Genomic DNA, 19,216 nt, shown 5'->3' on the forward strand with positions numbered 1-19,216 from the left:
CTGAGGCTGCCCCGAGAGGCTGGGTGGCCCCGACGACTGATGACTACAGGCTTAGCAGGAAGAACACATCCGTCTGCTGAGTGTGCTGCTCTCTCCTTCAATCCTTTCACATTCCTCTTCTCTCTTTGTGCATGCATTCCATGTTATTCCCTAGTGAGTGTGCTGTTTATGATGAGGAGCCACTTAATTTCAGGTACAGAAAGATTTTTAAAAAAAAAAAGAAAAGTGGGAGGAAAAGCACAGCAGTGGTGGATGAAAAAGAAAGAGGGTGAAAGAGGAAGGGAAGGGGAAGGGACATGCATCAGACACGCACCACTGCTCGCTTCATACAGGGCAATTTATTAAAATAATAAAGCCAAGCCTTGTGCTGAAGGTTGGGCCTACAATAAACCTGACAGGGAGACAGAAAGAGAGGCTACAGGACTGAGACGTTGTCAGGCAAATAAACAAAACAATTGCTCCGTTATGTCAGTGTACACTTTATTATCTAGGCTGGACTCTTTGGAAGGAGTTAATTGCTTTCATTTAAACCCAGGTACAGTCATATATTTCATCATTATCCTAAAAAGCCTCTCATGAATCACACAGCTACAACAGAGGCAGAAAGATTGCTCTACATAGGCCCCTTCGCCTTGATGGGCATTAGATTCAAACTGCGACCAGATGCAGCAATGCGCTATGCGAGGAACTAGAACCAAATGGACATCTTAAATACGACAAAGATGGGGAGAGGCTCTGCGCTGTCTCCGTCTGCCGTAAAACCGTCTCCGCCCTGGAAACTCGTCATCTATCACCTGATACCGCCCATTTCACAAGTATACTAAATTGGATAATGAATCTGTCTCCCCAGGAGATGCAGTAATTTGCTGGTTAAATTATGAGCCGGAGACATATTGCAGCATTGGAGGTGTGAGACGTTAGTGTGGTTAAATGGATGCAACCTTTCGGAGTCCATAGGAGTAATGTGAGTGAATTAGGACCCAATGAAGGTATAATTAACTATGTCGGTAGGGACTCATTATGAAGTCACACTGATTCTACTAATGGTGCGTACTTGAGTCAAATATGATGCCAAGGTATCGATTCACAGGATATCCAGTCGCTATCTCTGTGGCTAAAAATAATTTTGCAAAGGATGTTTTGCTTCCATCAAAACATTATGTCTACTGTTATTTTTGTTTTAGTCTTTTTTTAAACAAATATCCTATACTGTGGGCCCAAAACACAGATCAATACATTTATATCGAGCCGAGAAGGAGGCGCTTACAGAATAAGCGTTATTACCGTCTTTTATTACACAAGGGAGAGCTGAGATGATGCTGAGCAAGAGCTGAGTGTGTTGTTTTCTTTACCTTGATACAATTCTAACTTTGCAATAACTTAGATGCTTTTCAAAATGGCAGCCCCCCCCCCCCCCTCCAGATATAGAGCTAGAGTCAATTAAGTCCTTTTGGGACAGACAGAGAGACACAGAGTGAGAAAACAAAAACAAAAAAAAGGTGCAAGGAGGAAAGAAATAAAAAGGGAGGGTTTATAGAAAAAGCAGCTGGGGCAGCTTGGATGGATAAAAAAAATAATTAACTTTTTGGGGAATAAATAAAAAGTAGTCCTATGGAGCAGGAAGGTGCTAGCCTAGATGAGCATAAAGACATAGAGCAAGAGACAAGAGCCTAGCCCTCTCCAAGTACCAGTACAACAAATTGTCATTTTTATATTTCTGCTGGTGTACTGATTCAGATAAACCAGATAAAACAAGTCAATTAATTAGCTTTTGCTTCAGCTCCTCTCAGCTTTATGGGGCTTTATATTTTTTGTCCCGCCCACAGCTTTATTGTTTGGGTTCACACACTCTGCTGTTTTCAGTGAAAAAGCTCTAAATCCCCCTGTACACTACCTGCTCAGCTCCAAACAGCGGACAGGTAAAGCTAGCAATCCTATCGGCTTGCGTTGGACTCACGCTGTACGCCCCTAAACACAGCCCGAAGCCTGTTTTACACTTCGAGTCTATTTCAAGTCTACGGAAGTGTACTGCTGCCACGGCAGAAAAAGAAAAACGGATCAGTATCACATTATAATGTGAAGTTTATTATAACGTGAAACGTTTTTAGACCATAAACGTAATTAAATCCCAACTGAGAGACTTACAATTGTAAAAACTATAAAAACTAGATTAGTAATGCACTTCTCAGCAATACAATATGTAGATGAATTGTACAGTATCTTACAGTTGCTAGGGTAGTTATTCCTTCCTGTTTATGTTCCAGCACTCGGGGCAGAAATATAAATATATATATATATATGCTTGGATGGATGACTTGACGACATGCTTCAGTCGAGCCAATGTGGCAGATGAACTCCCACAGCCTGAACTTTGTCACGTCTGAACAGAAGACTGATACCATACCTGAGGTGTCACATAGAAAGAGTCTGACCACCGAGGGCACACAGCCATAACCCAGCATCCACTATTTACATATTAGGATTTATATGTTGTCATTTTATTCAACAATGTTTTGCATCTCTCTACAAAAATGCAGTATAATAATAATTACACAGTGCTTTAGTATTGAAGGCATTAACAGATTTTAGATGAGGCAACGGCACAAACTAAGCAGCCTTTTTTAAAGCCTGTTTTCCTAACATTTTTGTCCTTAAAGGCCTTTATGTTCTCCACAGCTGCACCTCAAGTAATACTTTGTGCAGCCAGAGTGGAATAAAGGAGGAGGCGTTCAAACCTGACGTGCTGCATGTAGCTTTTGCTGCTACGCTTCTTTTGTGATAGTTTTCCAGAGCCTTGCCATCCAGTGAATGTCCAGAGCAATGACCCGTGTGGAGAAGACAGCATACTGCACTGGCCGGCTAAATCCAGTCCTCCAGCTATTCTTCCTCTTGGATAAACCGGCGCATAGCAAACGTGGCCCTGAAGCATGTACAGTACGAAATCCTCCACATTCTAATAAGAAGAGCCAGAGGAGGATGCAGAGGGAGGGAAGCAGAGCTCAAGCTGGATGCGGATGAGTAATAACCATGGCCTGTTTGAAGCTCAATCCCAACTATTTTTGGCCGGGATCCAACATTCCCATCTTCTGTCACTATAACCACTGATTAAGTCAAACCTACAAGGACAAAGGATGCCACAAAAAGTAAACCCAAATGCACTCAAAGCATGTCTCTTTCAATGCAGTGATTGCTTGCTCAGTAATGACAGTGTATACAAAAATATGTAAATGAGGAGACTTGGAAAAATAAGATTTTTCTCTTCTTTTTATAAAGACTGAGAAGTCGACATATTTCATTACCCATTTGTGCTTAAATTTTTAGTTTTCTCTGCTCAATATCTCAGACTGCGTTCTGGCTGAACCTTTTAACCTTCTATTACCATGCTCACAAAACATTACATTTCGCCTCCTTTAGACAGTTTTGGTAGGCAAATTACTGAAAATGTATGGTCCTTCTTGTTCCATTTCTCTCTGTGATATTTAAAACTGATCAAAAATTACCGCTGTCTTCTTCGTTTTCTACGTTGTTGTCCAGGACTGTGGTCAGCACTAACCATTTCCTTTGATTGGCTCACAGTAAAAGTTTCCCTGTGTTTCACCACTAGAACGCCTTTAATGTGGAGCAGCAGCAGTACCAACTGTTGCGCTGGCAGTAACTTAATACAGCTCTGATTCAGTATAAAGAGTAAACGGTAAACAGTGATGCAGTAATCAAGATAAAATTAAAAACCGGGACACTGGATTACACACGTACATTGTTTTCTATAAATCCTTTATGCTTGGATAGGCAATTTGAATCCCATGTGGGAATGGTGCAGTCCACCACTAACAATGAAAACTACTATATGGAGAGATAATTACTCAATGTTAATGTTAATGATTTAAGATTATAGTGCACCTGATCTAATAGTTCAAGTTTAATGAAAATCTTAAAGTTTATAAATTTCACTTGATGTACACTTACTAGCTTTTTACAGAGCTTTAAACACCTTTCACAGTCTTCCTCAGCCGATGGAGTTGGCTCACCAAGCTAGCACAGTAAGTGGACCTTGACCTTTCAACTGCATCTTGTGGTCTTCCTCAGAATGAGCAAAGGCCGTGCTATGATAGCAAGCAGTGGAAAGAGGTAGAAAGCTGACCTTGATTCAAGATTTTTATTTCTATATGTTGTCAAACTACTGCTTCCGGGGACAAGAATGAACTTCCACACTCAGTCTGAATAAAAGTTCAGTGATGCAGGAGTGTCTCAATACGTCCCAAAGTCTGCAGCAGTTTCAAAACTGACACTATTTAGTGTTGCTGGGTGTCATCTTCACTGATACTGAACTTTCAAAGACTCTTCTAGCAATGTCACGCTGACTATAGATAACAAACAAGTAGTCGTGTTTCGATAATAAATATTATTAAGGGTCCACATTAACACAACTTGTGACACCTAGGTGGAGGCTTGCATTTCAAATCCACACCACTGCAACTAATCAGTTTCCACTGACACGCCATGCTTCTGCAAAGTCAATTAACTGTTATGTAAATATCATCCATAACTGTGCAATGGTTTATCTGCTCCTTGGAGGCATTCACTAATTTACTCAGTTCTCAGCAGAAATGCTGATTTGCACTGGCTGACTTTTCACAAACAGGGTGTCTTCTGCTTTTAGCTCAGCCCGCCTCAGCACCAACACGTGTACATTAGATATAGGCAAAGTAGAGCTGTTTTTAAATAATAGCAGCCCATAAATTCATGAGTAAAGGGGAAAAAAAACATCAACAGTTATGTGAAGTGGCAGATCTTATTTTCTCTCTGCTGTAAAATGAATAAGTAGCAGGGGCCGGTTCTGGCGTTCAACAGTGGAAAACTGCTTACTTGTCATTTGAGCTATATGTAATCAATCCTGGCCAGCGGATGGCTATAGCCCTTTCCAAACTAAGTGGGGAAACAGTGGGATTACTGGCACTGTGGCATTTATAAATTGCAACGAACAAGAAGAGGGCCACCAAGAGACTCCCGTTCAACATAATTACACCAGCAGGCCAATAAATCTGACCAGCAGATCCTTTACAATAGCACTGTAGTAAATTCAGCAGTTAGCCGCTCTACTTACATTGCTTTCTTGCACTACAAAAGAAAATAGTAATGTTTTTGTTCCTGTCTACAGTAAAAGGAGAAAGAAAAAAAACAGTGGCCTTGGCAGCTACAAATCTCTGTGGCCTTCACTTCTGGCCAAGCTGTGGGTCAGTTGAGAGATTTAGATCCACACACTGTCGACTCATACATATGACTGCATAGTGTGCTGTGGATGAAAATCTGCATTCAGTAGCCCTGAAACAGGTGAATGTAAAGCGCCATTGAAGTCCACCTAATATCATTAGCGTTTGCAAACACACAAGGACACAGGAGCTGCTTAAAAGCACAGAATTGATTTAAGGACTACATCCATAGTCTCTGGGGGCCTTTAGAAATGACAAACGTCAGACAAAATATGTCTAAAGGACGTTTGTGGCAGAGCTAACATGATACTGATTTTCATGACACTGACACAGGCCAAGGATAAGTGATTCTCTTATCCTGGGTGTGTGTGTCTGTGTGTGTTGTGCATGCATAAGTTCGTGTACAGCAAACACAAAACTTGACCTCTGCTGTAATTTCTTGGTGGCTACCTTGCTATATTTCTCTCAAGATTGTACATACCTGTAGCAGGAGCTACAACTCCTTCCATTGTGTTATTGAGTATTACAATAATAAACCACCTTTTTGGCGCAATGGTGGCCTAAACAGATGTTCACCTTAAATCAGTCAGGAATCTTCCTCTGGATGCAGCCTGATTAGTGTAAAATTGATGGAACCAGACAGTACCCATGTGTGTTTTCACACTCTCTGGGTGTACAAATACAGAGAAGGCCAACATGAATCAATCAGTGAGCCTCTCTGTCAAGCTTTCCCAGGTCAAAAAAAAAAACTGCTTTATACTCATGCTGTTTTTATTTGCATCACTTTGTATATCTTCTTAATTATAGTTGAGATAAAAAAGAAAATTCTAGACTGCACCACAGAGCAGGGATTAATTCAGCAGAGCAGCTAGTCGGGTCTGGATAAGAACACGGAGGGGGCTTGGAGAATAATAAGCACAGATTGAAAAGTCAAAACCTGGAAAAACAGAGGTGACATTCTCTGCCCCGTAACCAAGTTAGTGTCAAAGCTCTCCATTCCTATCTGGGGATGAGTAAAGCATACTATTAACCTTTGTGGAAATGGTTTGTGAGCCCTCGTGTGTTGCTGTGAGGTAGGTAGGTGTGTGTGTGTGTGTGTGTGTGTGTGTGTGTGTGTGTGTGTCTGTGTGTCTGTGTCTGTGTGTGTGTGTCTGTGTCTGTGTGTGTAATTGCATGGCAGTCCACCGCTCTCAAATTGCAGTGTGGTAATTACACTGACCTGAGTATGAGGAAACATCGACAACTAAGACACTGCTGCCTTTCTGAGGAACACCAAGACGCAACTCCACCTGCAATGTTACAAACATTCCATGTGCTTCACAGGAAGCACCTGAACTTAACAAACGACTTCTTTTTGTTTACAGAGAGACAATCCAGACGTATCAGATATCCCAATTAAGGTTTGCAAGAGCAGTATGATCTGGCCGCGTCTGGTGCGGTTTAGGGTGAATGCAGCCCTGGGCGCACGTTTGTGGTCCGGCATTTCTTGTCAACGCACAGTGTAGACTGAGGTACCCTGTGAGCAGCACCACTTTCACAGGATTAACTGCGGAGATTCTTGGGGTGACCTGATAGCCGATGGGTTAGGTCAAATATCACATGGGTGTAAAAAGCAGCGAGTCCCCTGTTTGACTCATGGCTGGACGGACTATTTCCTGCATATCACTCCCCTACTCTCTCCCTGTCCGTCTTCACTACCGTTGTCAAATAAAGGTATGAAAAAAAAAAAAAAATTCCCATGTGGATATTCTTGTACAATATTACCCAATCTGCCTTAACCCCTAGTGTGTGCAGAGAATACAGAGTGAAGCGGCCATGCGCTGGTACTATTATGAACACTTGTAAACCATGTATTATATGCACAGAGCTCACACTTCAAGACTGTGCCGGGCAATTATTTTCTCATCTTTTTTAATGAGGAAAACACATTGTAAAAACAAGCATTCAGGCAATAGTTAAAATGAGGCTTCTGGCTGATGTGCTGTCTGCAAGCTGCTTGCTTTACTCGACCAAAGATTGCGAGTGAAAACAAAACTCTCCACTTAGCACCTGAGTACGACTGCAAGTGAACTTTAAAGACACGAAATGAGCTAGCAACAGCAACGTCACAAAAACTGATACACAATACTAAATGTATTTTTCTTAGATTTCCTCTAATCATCGCTGTTTTTTCTTGTAAATTACTGTTCACAGTTCAGGCCTCAAAAAAGAAATCCTCAAACAATTACTTTTAATTTTTAATTGGCTTGCTCGTAACTCCTATGCACCCTTTGACATTGGGTCACAAGTAGACCTACAGGAGCTTCATTTTAAGGAGTCACAAGCCAACAAGGCTGACAACCACTGATGTATCTGTTGCATCATGTCAGTTTGAGGAGATTCCCATCATATCAATATTTTAAGATTATGTACTTAGTAGCTCTGCATCGGGGCCTGTGAAAATTCTAAGGTCTAAAAGTAGGTAAGATACAGCGATTTATTTAAATCTCTCAGTAGCATTTAATCAACCTTTCATATTCTTCGCTGTTCAGATCATTTTAAGGTTGTAGCTACAGGTTGTTAACATGCATTAAGCTATCACTAAAAGCAGATATTCCTTGCTACTTAACTGGATCTTTTGGAGAGTTTTTGTTATTTATACATTTATTTACATGCACATATTGAAAACTGAACCTAATTTGATTTAATAATATCGTACAGCATTCGGATTTGGTAAAATGGCATCCAACCCCAACCCTATGTTATATAAAGCTAATTCACATAGCAATGCACATCTTGATTCTAGATCAATGTATTTACCCGGCCATACCTTTCATTTAGACCATAAGCTTTATGCTGTTCACTGTGAAATGGTCAGGCTTACGGACCATTCTATGAATGGTTGATCTCTTTTTCCCTACTACCCTTATCTCTTCAAAAACCAACTCAAGAATTGCACTGTACAGCACAGACCAGTTGCCACCCTCTGAATGTTGCAGTGGTTGCTAGGAAGGGTAAATACTGATCTCTCAAATGAATATGCAGTGTCACGCAGTGATGGAGACACAGAGGAAGGGAAAAGCCAGGGAGACAGAGAGTGAGGAAGAGACAGATAAAGGCTGCGTGGGAGGAAGTGAAAGTAAGAGCGGGTGAGAGAAAGACCCTCTATTGGATTTGTGGTGGGGCTAAGCTGCCTTCTGGTGCTACGTGACCAGCCTATACCGCCAAGGCAAGAAGGCTTGGGCTTATCTCAACGCACACAAGCAGCTCTACTGGCAAAGGCACCATGGCATGGCTGTGGGTGCTGCTGTCAGAGCGCGACAGATAGCTCTCACTCTCTCTCTCCCGTTCACTCCATTCCTCTCTCCTCCTCACTCATTCTCTTGGGAAGAGCATGTAAAGGTTTGATACTGATGCACAACATGGGGCGGATTCATAGTCAAGGTGGATTTCAAAACAGAGGAACGGCCTCCTTTTTACTTACAGTTGCATCCAACAGTGTCTGTAATAACAGCATGGGAATGAGTTAATGGGATTTTTCCATTTGTCTGCTTTAAATGTTGAGCTTATGTGCAAAAGGATAAAGGTAGTGGCAAATTTCTACTAAAGCTTGCTAAACTTTTTACCAACCACAAATGTGAACTAATTGAATGGTTTCCTTTGGACTTTACATAAAATCAACGCTTTCAACCGCAAATCCTTACAGAAGACACCACTCAAACAAATCTATAATGAAAACTGACATGCTGGAGTTAAATGTGATGGCTTCTAGCAGCCACCACAGTGCCGGGCAGAAGTTAAGCTATTGTCATTCCTGCTAGCATATAGGTGTATGAATACTAGGGCTGTAAGTATTTAATATCTGTTATGTAGTTGTCTATATTGTTAAGTGTACTTCCATTTGTGTCGGTTTGCTATCAGTAAGTAAGAAAATAAGAAAATGTTCAAAATGCTGACCACAGCTCACCTGGACCAGGATGTGGTCTTGTCTACCTGAACTCAAGGAAAATACATCGATGTAGACAAAAACTGGAAACACATTAGCAGCCACTCGTTATATTGTGGAGGAGGCTCATTCACAAGGTCCTTAGATCCACATGTCGGCAAATAAAAGCTGAGTTTGCATGGAAACACATGCTATTTTTAGGTTCATAACAACTTAGTAGGGGCAGAATAGGGGTCGCATCCATGTAATTCCCTTTGCTCTGAATTGCGTCTTTGGGGCTCTATAGAGCTAAGATGAGACAGGTGGTCAGTGGGTGGAATGGCAGCAATTACTGACTCGTGGAAAAACAATGAATTGTTGTGAACAGATTCGCTTCAATATGGGACGTGGTGCAACATGGTAACATCTCTAGAAGACCTTACTAGGTGTTTTATCATCATTGGTCCAAATATTTCACTAGGTTCTTTTTGAAATCGAATGGGCTTCAGCACTGAATGTGATCACAGCAGACTCATGACTCTTACAAATCACTATGAAGAGACTGGAATCATCTGACATTTTTAGCCATCAAACTAAAGGTTGACTAGCAGGTGAAAATTCAAACCATGCCACCAAGATCAAAAACATTATTTTCATCTCCTTTGAGATTGGTCACAGATAGGTTTTTTTTTCCCCACAGAAGTGGGACAACTTACATGTCTCACGGTGGCTTTTGTGTAATTGCCACCCCTGGCTACAATCCGGATGTGTAAACACAAGAGACGTGCCACCTGAGACAATTACTTCAAACATAAAAAAAGAGAGCAACACCGGTGTACCACCTGCAGCGCTGGCTATAACTGTCAACTGCCATAGCGATTAGCTCCTCGTGCGATATCTTACTGTGACTATACAGCTGCCGCTGATTACTGGAAAATACTGTTTTCAAGGACAAGAGCTCCAGCTATGTGTCTACACTCAAACAAAAATGCAAGTATCAGAAGTAAATGAGCAACAGGATGGCCACTTAACATCCCACCCGACTCTTCTTTCGATCTATTGAATAGCTGCTAATTAAAATTCTGGCCACTGCGTCCCTTTCATGAAATTGCTTTCAAGCAGGGTTTGGTTTGGAGCCTAGAACAAGTTAGTATATTGCTACCCCAGCACCGGTTTCTCCCTACTTCGACCCTCCAGTGAAAATCCAATGAATAAGTAACAGGGGAATAATCAGTCACAAGGCGGCAGTGGCAGGGTTCACCGCTCTCGGGGCATTAGGGTATACTAACATGCGTGGGTCTGTCTTCTTTATTAGCATTTCCTCTGATAAGTGCTGTAGATACAATGCTGCGTTAGCAGAGTCAGACCTCTGTTTCTGCCTGCAAGCCACGCAATACTCACTGAGGTAGTAATGCGCATCAGTGGTTGAATAATTACACACACAGACACACAGACACTCACACACAAAATTTGCCCTGTTAAAAGGACATTATTTATGATGGTTTCTGATGAGACTTCAGATCAGGTTCTGACTGATATGACTTGTTTGCCAGAATACAAGTCAGATACTGCTCTTTCAATAAGAAATTGATATCAGGCAGTCAGTGTTTTTCTTGTTTTAGAATTTGGCAGCCTGAAAATGATTAAATTTAAAGAGTAGAGATATAAAAAATATTGATAGAATACCATCAAAAATATTTGTTTTGGTATTGACAACTTCTGGGTTTTTCCTTTAAAAACTCAGACGGGCCAATCCTTTTATAAAAATGTCCTATCTTCTTTTGAAATGAAAGAAAACTTCAAAGCAACAATCTGCTCATTCTTGTGTATATCTATGCTCAAGTAGGACTTTTGCTGTCTCTTGTGTGGAAATAAGTCACACAGGGGTATAATGTGATAAAGGGTTGGTGCCACAGTTTGTAGCAATCTGTCTGTCTGTTCCTGAGACAGATTACCCTTCTACCTGTACCCCTCGGTCAGACACACAGAAATACATTAGAGGATAACAAGGTAGAGACAGTGAGAAACGAGGAAGGGAGGGGGGGAAAAAAAAGAGGAAGGGAATGTGTGAGGGAGCAGAGGAGGGATGGGAGAAACCAGATGGCAGAAGGAGCAGAAAAAACAGGATTGTGGAAGAAGCTGTGGAGGGATGTAAGGAGGAGAAGTGCAGCAGCTCTCCTCTTCGAAGCCATTATCTGCAGTGACATGCTGTGAAGGCCCTCCCTTTGCGGCCACACAGGGACATCTGCAGAAGGGACAGTGGCATATCTCCCGCCTGCAAGTGTTTACCTAACATAGTCATAAACTAAATCCAAAGTTAACTTTAGACTGTGCACAAACACACACAGAAGCAGACCTGCATGTATGATGCTGCTGTACACACACACACACACACACACACACACAGAGAGAGAGAGAGAGAAAGATATATATATATATATATATATATATATATATATATATATATATATATATATATATATATATATATATATATATATATATACACACACACACACACACACACACACACACACACACACACACACACACACACACACACACACACACACACACACACACACACATATATGTCTCCAATAAGAACAAAGTGCAATGAAACAGTTTTCAAATGGACTAAAAGTCAAACTTAATGAGTCTACAGCTTTGGAGACATCAGGTTCATCTCCTGTTTGGCGTTCTCTTACCTAGTAGAGTTCACTGAGACCAGAGTGGGGGCTACTGGCTGGCTATAATGATGTAAAGGTCAGACATGGCGGTGGGACTCAGAGGCTGTCAGACAGAGATGCTGGGTTGTCTGGGGAGAGAGGGTGTCAAGAATCACACCCTCTCAGGAGACAACGCTGTAGGCGTCTAGGAGATCACAGGCAAAGTGGCCTCTCCTTTCCTCACAGTTCCTTTCCTTTCTTGTCTTTTCCTTTCCTGCTATTTCTAGTCCTTTGAGTTCTTCTATTTTTGTTTCCTCTTTTGTCCTTTCTTTTCCTTCCTTCCCTTTCCCTACCTCTCCTTTGGGCCATTTCCTTCTCTTTCTTTTGTGCTTCTTTCCTTTCCTACCCCTTACTTCTCTCTCCTCTGCTTTTTCTTTCCTTTTCCCTCTACTTCCCCATCTTCTCCATTCCTTTCTTTCCTTTCTTTTGCTTGCCTTTTGTTTCCTTCCCTCTCCTTCACTTTCCATTCATTTTCTTTCCCTTTGCTGTCCTTTCCGTCCCTCTCCACGTTTCCTTGTTTGTCACATTTCATGTATTTATTCACATTTATTCTAGACTCTAGAATGAATGCATTCACATGAGGTGAGACAAGTGATTTCTTTCCTCTTGATCCTTGATTCCTCCACCTCCTCTTTTTTTTCCCTTCCTGTTTCCTCCCATCTTTGCTTTGTTGACGTCAGCCCGAACGATGACTGAGCCTCATCACAACATGTTTGGATTCTACGCCTCTTCATTCTGAGTTCAAGTACAGTGCAATGACTGTGAAAATGTAGCACATTTAATGTAAGAAAACCATCAACATATCAATCACCGCTTCTCCTCAAAGGTGAGAACTGCGGTTGGTGTTTTCCTGTTAGGAGGCAATTTGATCAGGTTATTAAAATTTCGGTGGTGAATGTTCTGTGTGTCTCTCATGAGTGGTCTGTCTGAAGCCTGACAGACAGCACAGCAAGCTGCCTGACACATTATTACTATCCCATTAGAATAAATTAGCATGATCAGCCCTGTAGGAGCAGCCTGGCCTGGGTTTGACTACAGTATATAATAATGCCACAGGGCCCCGCTTACAGAGCCCATCTAGAGACAGGAACTAGAGAGACGAGACAGTCACTAATAAATGTCTCATTATGTGATACAACAGTGTAAAGGACTGATAGATGCAGTATTTCTGTAGTCATATGGTGAAAACAGTGGTCTTGATTTGGATGTGGTTTATGTAGGCCAAAGCTAACTAAAGCAAATCATTAACTGCTATGAATCGTGCTCTAGAGGCTTGTACAAGTTGTTACTTTGTAGTTAAAAGCCATAAAAGCACAATAAGTCACAGTCACGTTTCATTTAATGGCTGAATGAATGTGACTTCTGACCCTGCGCTTTTAAAAAGAGCCCACAGTTGCCATTGAATGGATAGTCGGTGACAAGAGGGGGCTGAAATATCAGCAGTCAGTCCACCTGTCCTGCCAAGCTCTTATCCCTCAGTTTCCTTTACTGATTATCGCCAAGTGAGCTGATTCGGACGACTGCAGATCAATCTGTTCTCCGGTCAATTCCTGGCCCGAGGAGCAGAGTCGATGCATGATGACTCTGTAGAAAGCTTATCAGTGTGACACCAGCAGACACACAAGAAGAATGACGCACTGTCACCCACTCTTGACCCCATGACCCCATATGACACAGGCCACCCTGGCACTGCCCACCCCAGCAGAACAACCACTGCTGCAAAGTTTGAAACTGATGCGCTGATTTACATGACTTATCAAGGACTCTATGCTCAAGGACAAGCCGGGAAATTCAAATTTACCAAAACTCTATTAAAAGAGCTGCAAGAGCATAAAATGGAAAACAGGCTGAAGGTTCAGCATACAACTATCCATCCTGATGCCACTTTTTAGCTTTGGAAACAGTGAGCAGTTTTTCTTTATTTCAGCTTAAATTTAATAACTGAGATGGTATTTGTGTTTCCCTCTCTAAGTGATTTGTGTAATCTAAAGGTGCTTTCACAAATGACTTGTTTGGCTAGTTTGGTTCATTTAGGCACGTGTGAAAGCTGTCAATCAAACTCTGTGGTTCATACAACAAGATCGAGACCGCCTAAAAAGGTCGGTCTTGGTCCGGTTCCAAAGCAAACAGGATTTTGTGACAGCAGATATGCCATTGTAACATGACTTCAAAAGCTAAATCATTATTACATCCATCTGCTGACTGTGAACTGTCAAAGGAAGCGATATTTATAAGCCGTCAGTGACATTGTGCAGGATCGTTTGGTAATGAATGTAACATGCATGTACGTTAGTACATGCTGGCATTTCCCCTAATTATTCATAGTTAATAGCAGTTAAAATAGAAGTGTGTTTTCTTTGTGTGTCCTACTCCATGCGATTTGGCAGTTTCTGATTAAAAAGTGCCTTGTAATATTACAGTACAAGAAGTATCTCTTTTTTTCCCATTTATACCTGCCCATCATTATTTATGACATATGAGGTCCAGGTGCAGTCCTGACTAGCAATGCTCGTAATCTGTTTTTTCTAAGTTTTTCATAAGCTCTCTGTAACACCAGAGAAGGTAATCAAACCACAGGTTCAGTAAAGAGCAACACGATTTGCTTTTTCGCCACCTGGTCCCACGAAGTGCTGATGATGCTGGATGACATCACCACAACTGCCCAATCAGTGAGAGAACTACGGGTGTAAAAGTGACTTAAATCACACACACACAGACAAACTAACTTGGAGAAAATCAGTGTCCACACATTGTCTCCTTACAGCATTACAGTGTGAGCTGACTTGTAAATACAGTACTTAGCAAACAGTCAATGTTCTCTCCTCAGCCAGGTGTTAATAAGGAGGTATTTAAATGTCAACACTCAATTTGTTGTCCATGTTATCATTGTGAGGGACACTATGACTTTGAGAAACATTTCTTGGCTTTCCTTACTCCCCGTTTAATTTCTTCTGTTCTTTTATGTGCTCCATTATTCCTTTTTTGCACCCTCGTATTCTCTCTCATTGGTGACCCTTTCCATGTTTTTTTTACATCCGTCGTCACCCAGTTTCTATGGCACCATTACGCCACAATGTGAACCAGTTCGCCTGCTTAATCCCAACTTTGCCTTTTCCACACTAAATGATATACATCACATGTACTGTATATGCTCTATCAATCAACAAATCACTGGAAGGAAATCATTCTTGTACTGAACTTTTCATACCCAAGCTATCTGCACCAGTACATTATATACAAAACCCTAACTGTTTTGTGGCTATTTTGCCCTGAGAGTCAGCCTGACATATGTGGTTTCTTTGGAAATCTCAATTAATGTCACTTTTTCTGCAGGGTAATAATGAATGACACAACGCTGATTTCTCTTATAAAAGTTCATAAAACATTTGTATTTGAGGTCCTACATAGAAAATAAAACCCAGAACCTGCAACAGCATTATATTTGGAATAAATATGACATGGGTAATGTATGCATGCCAATAAAATATATCAAATATCTGTATAAAATAACCAAGTTAGAACCAAGTATAAACAAAATAAGAAGTCAGAGTACAGTAAAAAGCAACAAAGATGTCTCTACAAATACAAAAGATATCAGTCAAATATAAAGATTTTGCTAATTACCTTTCAGCAGCATTTAAAAGTCCCGTTTGCATACTTTTTCCTACACACTCCCTCTTTCTAACCACGACCCGAGCAGCTTGCTAACTGAATCACATTAATGAGGTGAACAGAGATGCATTGCATTTATGAGTTTGGAATTAGCTTAGCTCAAACTAATTTCATCATCTGTGGGAAGTCAGCTCCCTAAATTGTACTTACTCTCACAGTAGCAACCTACCCTCCGACACAGAAATAGACCCGCAGCAGACAGTAGAATTCATCACAGGAATAAATCTCATCAGAGGCACATAATTATAATTTGTGGGCAGGAAATGAATTAAAAGATGGGAGAGCCAGTCGTGGATTTGACACGGGGTTGTTTTCCTAAATAAGAAGTTCATGTCAGAAGATCAGAGAGTGTGTAAACTTCAGATATCCACACTTCCGCCTAAACACACAGAAGAAGTAATTCCCCAGAAACCTGCTAGCAATTGATAATGTAATAACTGCTGGATAATCTAAAAACTGTACATCGAAATCGAATTAAATGTTCCAGTCAACAATGAAAATGTAATAAAGGCTGATATTATGATGAAACATGGGTGCAATTAATGCAGTAATGTATTATTATGTCAGTCTGTGGATATTTCTGTGTTTCTTTGGCACTTCTCTGCATTGATGATTTGCCTAGAGTTTAGACAAATGGTATTATGATAGATGACTGTTGGTTTGGATCCCTGGGAAAATGATGGTGGGGATAAAAAAGTATACATAAATTAATTATCAAAATGATTATATGATCTGGCAGATTTTATATCAGCATTTGTTACACAAACAGACGGTCCATAACCCCGCCCCAGTGTCATTTACCTATGGTGTAGCCTCTCTTCAGCTCGCCACACCGGGGGCTGCGGCGCTGGGAGTTGGTGGTGTTGTTTTCCTGCACCGCGAGGACAGTGGTTGTCTTGGCAACAGGTGGTGCAGCCTTGTTGAGGGGCGAGGCTGGCACCAGAGTCGGGGGGAAACCTTGAGTGGCAATATCCACCGACTGAGACTTCTTCTTCAGTCTGCAGGGGAACAAACCACAGAAGCAGAACACATTATTGTTATGTTTATAAGATCGAAACCTGTTGTATGTGTCAATGGCATTCTGAATACACACTGGAATGGGAAATGGTGCGTGACCTCCACTGTTCAAGGGCCAGCGAATCCAAGCATATTTGCATCCGAGGTTGTTGGTGGCAATTTGCTGTGTCACAGAAATGTAATCATGCAAGACAATTTTTGCAGCGGCAAGGAGGTTGGGAGGAAGAATCAATAGGCTAATCACACCCTTGTCAAGGGTGAATTTATTAGCAGCCCACCCAGTGCAGAGGCAGCTCAACAGTAAAAAACGGATAAAGCAGGGGGATGCTGACAGGGGGAGGACAGCAGAAGACCAGTTAAGGTAAGACCTCGCTGGAGACAAAAATCTCAGTGAGTAACAACCTGAAGAACAAACACTGGAGCAAATGTATTAGTAGTCCGTGGTGGTGGGAATGTTTTTATTACATCCCATCTAGATTACTCCTTTTTCTCTGTTTTAGCAAGACATCTTTGGATTGTTGGTCCAGAATCACTTTAAAAATCTTAAAGTTATAATGCTAAAGATATTCATGAAATCAAACCCTATTTTTGATGCCATTCCGTGAACACATTCAGTACTTAACTCTCTGCATAGTAAGTTTCATTGTTAGTGGCAGAGCCTGCCATTCCCATGCTGGATTCAAATGATACAAAACAGCATCCTTAAATACAAACGTCAGCTACAGAGTAGACAGATTCTTGCACATTCTCTTTTGCAGTAAAAGGCTTTAGAAGTAGACTGCTTATGTAAAATGTATCAAAAGGTACTGGCTGGCTGAGCTGGGTCAAATCAAATCTGCCTACAACAACAACTCAGATCCTATTAAAAGGATAAGAACATTTATACAAGAGTTTACTGGAGTAATCTGGAGAGGTACTCTCAAAACACTCAGCAGTTGGTCTATCATGTCATCATTACATGTACTGCTTGCTCACATGTATGTATATAGATAGAATGCACTCAGATACACTTACACACTGACACACAAACACATCATAACAGAAAGTAAAAACAAAAACAAAATCTATAGTCTGGAAAAGTCCTGAAACAGCAATGCAAGATTCCCAGCACTCGGCTCCCTCGCACACACTTTCAATCATTCCAGCAAAAACTGCTGAAGTGATCAGAATCTTTCTGGCTGTTTGACCCAAGTGCCCATCCCCTCATGGACCAAAGCAGCACACATGACATAGTGTCTAACTGGCTAATGAAAATGCATAATCTCTATGGAAATGCTGTCCATCACCGTGTGCGTTTGTTCTTTCTAAAATCAAAAACATCCAAACGGTGTGGAGAAGGACGCAAACAGAGCAGGCCGAGCCAGGAGAACTTATGTTCTGCTTCACAGAAGTGTTCCCTAAAGTCTATTCAGTTAAAAGAAAAACACACACTCAGTAACCATTTTCTACAAATACATCCACTAAAACCAAAAAAAGCCCCTAATGGACTGCGTTCCGTTTTTATCGTTTTTTTCTCCCTTATATTGTATCTTTTCTTTACAGAATTAAAAGTTATGGAAGTTCTCACAAAGCCAAACAAAGGCAGACAAAGATAGCTGGATATACCTGATTGTGCTAATGACTATTTCGAGGAAGCTGTTTGGCTGGATGGCACATAATGAGGTTGGAGAACAAGTAAGAAGTAGAGACCAGCTACTGCTGTTAAGGGCTGTGGAGGGGGAGAGAGAGACGGACAGAGAGACAGAGATAGAGACAGAGAAAGAGTGTGTCAAGCTGTGTGAAGTCTATCTCCACTCCCTTAGGAGCTTGTACTAATTACTGTCTCATCAGTAGAGCAGAAGCCCCTCTTCTAGCTCTGTTTCACTGAGCTGCAAGGCCAAACGGTATCAAAACAGAACGAGTGTGTGTGCATGTGTGTGTGTGTGTGTGTGTGTGTGTCAGGGATCAAATGAGAAGGAAGGGACACAATCAATGCGTTTGTCTCACAGAGAAAGATAGAAACAGAAACGGGTAAACAAAACAACAAAGTGTGTGTGATTGTGTGCGTAAACAGCAGACCCATGCTCATGTGCGTGTAGATCACATTTATAACCTGTCATTTCTAACCAACACCAATGTAGCTCTCAGCAGTTCAGTATCAGCTCTTAAATGGCTCAAGACTCGCTTGTGACAAGGCTAAACTAACTAAAGTAACTAACTTAATTGCTGCAGGGCACGTCAGTTTTTATCAGGGAACCCTGATCTACAAACTGTATAACTGGAGTCATATGCAGGGCTTTAGTCAAGACTTTTATACAGTAACTCAAGTTTGAGACGGGTCCAAGTCAAAGCAATTTTACTGAGTCAAGACCAAGTCAAGATTGAGACTGAAGGACAAAACCACTTCAATATTCTCCGTTATACTGCCTTACTACTATTCAAATGACAGGTTTCTGAATATAGGATTACAACTCTCAGAAAAAAAGTTGATCAATGCTAGAATAACACATTCTCATTCACATCTGTAAAAAGCAAACTTAAATTGTGGCATCTTCCTCACATTTGGGGATAAACGTACACAATGTCTACAATGCAAATAATTGGTTGTTGCGTGGCTAGGACTTACTACGGAAAGAGATGTAGAGTAGAGTGTCAGCAGAGTAGCCTCTCCAGTATAGTACCAGAGCAGGAGAACAAACAAGCAAACA

The 19,216-nt window shown here is 41.3% G+C and overlaps 1 protein-coding gene across 2 annotated transcripts in view; it reads right to left on the minus strand.

Annotated features, from left to right (window-relative positions):
* oxr1a (oxidation resistance 1a) overlaps window positions 1–19,216 on the minus strand; it is a 153,870-nt gene that overhangs the window by 69,876 nt on the left and 64,778 nt on the right. For both annotated transcript variants that reach the window (XM_040117154.1, XM_040117153.1), the window contains exon 3: window positions 16,314–16,510. In XM_040117154.1, the coding sequence (XP_039973088.1) occupies window positions 16,314–16,510 (197 nt within the window). The remainder of the gene's footprint in view (window positions 1–16,313; window positions 16,511–19,216) is intronic.

Source organism: Xiphias gladius, chromosome 22 (assembly GCF_016859285.1).
Source record: "Xiphias gladius isolate SHS-SW01 ecotype Sanya breed wild chromosome 22, ASM1685928v1, whole genome shotgun sequence".
Lineage (NCBI taxonomy): Eukaryota > Metazoa > Chordata > Actinopteri > Istiophoriformes > Xiphiidae > Xiphias > Xiphias gladius.